The sequence below is a fragment of the Drosophila hydei genome, unplaced genomic scaffold (assembly GCF_003285905.1).
Source record: "Drosophila hydei strain 15085-1641.00,03,60 unplaced genomic scaffold, DhydRS2 tig00008137-arrow-arrow-pilon, whole genome shotgun sequence".
Classification (NCBI taxonomy): Eukaryota; Metazoa; Arthropoda; class Insecta; order Diptera; family Drosophilidae; genus Drosophila; species Drosophila hydei.
This window is the reverse complement of record NW_022045845.1, coordinates 383,725-388,806: the sequence shown is the minus strand read 5'-3', so window position 1 is coordinate 388,806 and position 5,082 is coordinate 383,725. Positions and strand designations below refer to the sequence as shown.

Genomic DNA, 5,082 nt, shown 5'->3' with positions numbered 1-5,082 from the left:
GCCAGATCCCGCCCATGTGTTTCTTTACAAACAATATTATGTTTGGGTCAGTAGATTGCGATTTATAGTCCCGAGCAGTTTGTTGATTTTTCTTTAAACCAAAAGCTGTCAGTTTTGTATGCGCATACTTTTCATGAAAATTGTTTTTCAAATAAATTTTCCACCCACATGAAACACACAGCGCCATACATCTTACTAACAGAAAGAAAGAAGTCTTCGCTCGGATTCTCAGCCACAGAGAAACTATCGAAAGATGGCAAACGATTTCAATAGATTTCCTTTTCTCTTACTCTTGCATTGGATGCCGATGCTGATGCCGGTCGCTGTTCTGTTTGTTTATTTAGACATAATGCGCGAATAGTTTCACTCACTGACTAGTTGGGGCCTCGGTCTGGACGAATTGACGGACTGTTATTGCATTGCCGAAGGCAGAAGAGTGCTTTGATCTCTTAGCAGAGTGTGAAAACTGTATGCGAGGACGTATGGAAGAACGTATTGGTATCTGTATCCGTATGTGTCTGTATCTGTATCTGTATCTGTATTTGTATATGTACGTGTGCGCGTGTGATTAATCAAATGTTTATCAAGTGTGGGCCGAGGGGTGGGACACGACCTGCGAGCCAGTGCCAGATTCATAGCCAGAGCCAAAGCCTGAGCCGAAAATGGAAACAAAATATAATTAAATATTTATAAAATTGTACAGTAACAACAAGGCGTACACTTGTCGGCGTCAACTGTCACAATGTGACATTTCCCACATCAACGAACCGAGCCGAACCGAACCGCTCGCCCGAGTAGAAGCGTCCTACAACAATTTAACATTAATTCGCAGTCAAATAATGTTGCATTTTTTATGCGCAAATGTCGTCGTTGTCAAGTGCCAGCAGTGAAGCAGAGCAAAGTCGCAGGATGTGGATGTGGATGTGGATGTGCTGGATGTGCTCTGATGGAAAAGGGATGCAAACAAGCAGTCAGGAGGTCAACCTTCGCCCCTCTACCTGCCTCTACCCAGCCTCAGTACCCGCTACTCAGCCAGGGGTGGGGGATTGGGCTGACGTACAAAATGGCACTCTAACGGATGTATTAACGCCCCGCGCATTCGATGTATTTTTAAATAAGTAAGCAAACGAGAAACTCGTCGCTTGCACTCAACTTTCTTGCTGCTGGTGGTTGGCAATGTTGTGGTGCTGGTCTGCCGGTCTGCTGGCGGTGTGCGTTGCTCATCCAACCAGGCAGCCACCATGCGAGCGGCGTTGGCGTCTCTCGCTTGCAAAATGTCAAATGTCAGAATTTGACATGCGTGTGACATATCAGTGGCAGCTTTTACATTAATCAAACTCCCTTATTCTTCATCAGCCTGCAGAGACCCCGAACTCGAACCAGCGACACCAAGCTGCGATGATGACGACTACGACGACGACGACGATGGCAACGATGCTACTCAATTGACACATTGAATTAGGGATACGACGCCTTCTGCTGCTCTCTGTGTGTATACAAAGCGTGTCCGAGACCGATTCTCACTCATCTATTCAATTGTGGATGGGTCGCAAATAGTTCTCATTGCTGTTCGCCACGCATTTCATAGTTTTAATCTAATCATGTGAAACTTTATTTTGGGACTGCGGTTATCAGCCCAATATGCTATTCGTTCTTTCTATTTTCAGATTAAACTTCATTAAAATTAAGGAATAAATTGAAAATGGTTTGGCTGAAATGAATTAATATTATGGAGTACAAATAAATGAATAGGAATAGAGCTAGAAATAACAGGATTAAGATAAACGGAAAAGCTGAGCCTTAATATTTGGGTTATATATAGAAATAGGTTAAGAGGCAGACATCAAATTCAATTTGAACATATGACATGCTCATAGGTTAAGTAGATCAGTAGCAATACCCGAGTGAATCTTATAGCAACTTAACGTCTTCTGGAATCTATATTGTTCTTTAGCATTCGCATATCCCCTGTCTTCAATCACTTAATATGTAGAAATAAGAAATCCCTAGCTTAGGCTATACAAATCACTAAATATTTCTACAATAAGATCAGCCAAAGTCCATCTCCACGATGCTGCATGATATGTCAATTATGTGTATGAAGAAAGCGGGCTTGCAGCAATTTACTCGAGCCCGGGCAGTCAAATGTTTTGTTTTAAGTACATTAATTGTTCATCGTTTTGTTTTCATCAAGCCAAGTGCTGGAGGAAAATGTAAAAATCTTCTCTTAAATTACTGTCAATGTGCGACGCATCATCCGAGCCACATCATCATGAACAGAGACTCGTCAGCGCCATCATATATTTGCACGATCGAGCAAAGTCTTTTAAGTCCAATTAATATTCTTATAAAGCATTGCTGCCCGCATGCGCTGTCAGCGTTATTGGTCCAATAGAACTACTTAATCCTGCAGCCGTAGAAAGGCGTGCGAGTGAGAGCCATTTGGCTAAATGGAAATGTCAAATCATTTGTCAAACGTTTAATTAGCTATGCGATACCGTGCGTTGCCCGTTCGCCTTTCACGTAGCCATGGGGAGCAGCAACTCCAAGGGCGTCGTGGGCGCCACTAATAGGTGTGGGGCAGGCAACGTCGGCGGTCGCCCGGAGGTCTGCTCTGAATGCCAAACGCACGATCCATCTTGAACTCGTCAATTCGCTTGAGATGGCGGCTCTGCGTAACGAAATGGCGAGCACAGTGGAATGCGTGTCGAAATCACATCAAATATTTCAAAATCTAATCGCGCGCATGCGTGAAAAGCCGCAGGAGGCGTTCGCTACACACATCACCAGTTAATTGTGGGCCTTCGCCATAAAGTTAAACAAAAGGCACAGCGCCATGACAAAATCAATAAAAAATCAGAATCAACTAAGCCACATACATACACTTACATTCAAAAGCATAATATTTCTATTTTGTTAGGCTACTTGGCTTTTCAACCATGCCCCGACCAATAGACATAAATCATGGGTCAGTTTGGTGTGCGGCAAATGTTCAAATGATGCTCAGAAACATGTAGAACATGACGTGGGACAACAACCAAATCATACACATTTCGAGCCTCTGCCTCTGCCTCTGCCTCAACCACAGCCACTGCCACAGCCACTAGCAAATCAACATCAGCAACATCATCTTAATCAGAGAGTCGTCGTCAGGTTGCGTTCTTCAGCCTCGCAGCTGAGTTACGATGAAATTGAAAACACTTTTAATGCGCCTTGATTTATTATCATCTCTTTGGCTGTGAAGTGTGGCTGCGGTTTTGCCTCACTGTTGGCCACAAGTGCTGTGAATCAACAGAAAATAATTGTGAAGGATTTTTCAAAAGAAAATCGAGCAGTTTTTAGTGTTCCTGGAGTAAACAATGCAACACGCAAAACATTGTGCCTGTCATCGTGAGACGCTCAATGCGCGATCATCTCATACGAATTGTAAATTTTGACATATTCATTTCGACTAGAGGACTAAAGCGACAACATCGAAAGGTGTTACATGTCGTGCCCGTGTCCGCATCCATACCCGTGCTAGCTGTCATGACATGCATTTATGCAAGAATTACAGATGATGATGATGATGATCTTCGTCATCGATGAATCGGCATCGAGATCGACCTGTGTCATTGGCCATTCGGGGCTAATTTGCTATGCCCAGGCGGCCGCTATCAAAATATTGTTAAACATTTGTCTGACTTGTCTCCAGGCGCTGTTTGTCTTAACCAAATATCAAAATAAATAATTTAAGAGCGGAAATATTTAGTTTATTGCAAGTGATCTGGTCCCTGCCAGAGTCAGAGCCAGAGCCAGAGGCAGCGCCAGAAAAACAGCCAGAGTCAGCGCCTGCGATCAGGTGCAGCGGACAGCTGGCAGTGTCTGCAGTTGGAAATTATAAAACAATTCAGCTGAAATGCGCTTTGGCGGGTGCATTTAATTATAATAATTTTAGAATTCTTCTCTCTGCTCTTTTGCATTTAATTATCATGAAAATTGCAGGCCACTGGATAAAGTTGATTCCACATCATGGCGAACTGAGCGGACTCGATCCGGGCCTCACAGATCCTAACCTAACAGAGGCTACACCTTTTATAATGTCGCTGTTCGTTACCAAGTCGCTCCACGGGGCGCATTTTGCGTTCAACTTCACCTAAGATTGCAGCTCCAACTCCAACTCTGACTGCGATTGAGACTGAGGCTGAGACGGTTATGTTTAAGGTCCGCCCGTGTGGCTGGTAAGCCAAATTGCTTGGCTTATAATTTCATGCATTTTACATGGATTTCTTAAGATTGAAATTGTATTAAGTAAGAGCACTGGGCAACAAATTTCAGGCGGCATACAAAATTGTAAGAAATTAAATATAATAACTAGTTGCGAAAGCTCACTTCAATCTGGCAAAGAAAATATAAACTAACTAATTTTCCAGTGGCTATAGCTTTTAAATACTGTTGTTCTAACTAGCTAAATACTAGCTTGTTCTAACAAAATATTGCCTGAGTTAATTTGAGTTGCTTTAGTTAGTTAGTTTAGAAAATTAAAATCAATTCAGTGTGCAGTGCAGTGTATAATGCATGACATTTGATCATATCAGCGCCAGCACAGCAAATTCTTGGGAAAACTGATTTGTAACTTGGCACACAAAACATATGCGCAATCATATCGCATACAGCATCCGTACAGACAGAGCTACAGCAGAAGCAGCAGCAGCCGCAGCAGCATCGAATGCAATCGCCAACACCCGCCTCTGCCAACCCGCTGGCCACGCCTCTAAGCATCGGGTCGTCGCAATAAACTTAATACGAAAACTTTTCAATTTAACAAACGCCAAGAACGCACGCTGAGCGACGCAGTGGTAACTAAAACCAAGTGGCCATGTTAGCCATGTTAGCCATGTTAGCTGTGGGCCAGTAGCTGACCATGGCAGATGAGCTACTGGTGGTCAGATGTTGGCCATGCAACTGAATGCCGAATGCCAAATGCCTGTCCTGCTGATAAATCACAAATGCATTGGAGCGCGTATCAATGAGAGGCGAAGTTAAGTGAGGCCGAGACGAGTGCAGCAGAGCGGAGGCCTCCCCTACTTAGGCCTCCCAGCA

The 5,082-nt window shown here is 43.6% G+C and overlaps 1 protein-coding gene across 1 annotated transcript; it reads left to right on the top strand.

Annotated features, from left to right (window-relative positions):
* The first annotated feature begins 717 nt into the window (after positions 1–717).
* LOC111601796 lies at positions 718–1,625 on the top strand. Its single transcript, XM_023318573.2, has 2 exons — positions 718–1,118; positions 1,357–1,625. The coding sequence occupies exons 1-2, from the start codon at positions 862–864 to the stop codon at positions 1,400–1,402; spliced, it is 303 nt and encodes a 100-aa protein (XP_023174341.1). The 5' UTR covers positions 718–861; the 3' UTR covers positions 1,403–1,625.
* The last annotated feature ends 3,457 nt before the right edge of the window (positions 1,626–5,082 follow it).

Coding starts and splice junctions, on each gene's coding strand:
- LOC111601796 (XM_023318573.2), top strand. CDS start 862: ATGTCGTCGTTGTCAAGTGCCAGCAGTGAAGCAGAGCAAAGTCGCAGG. Junction 1,119..1,356: donor TTCGATGTATTTTTAAATAA/GTAAGCAAACGA, acceptor ATTCTTCATCAG/CCTGCAGAGACCCCGAACTC.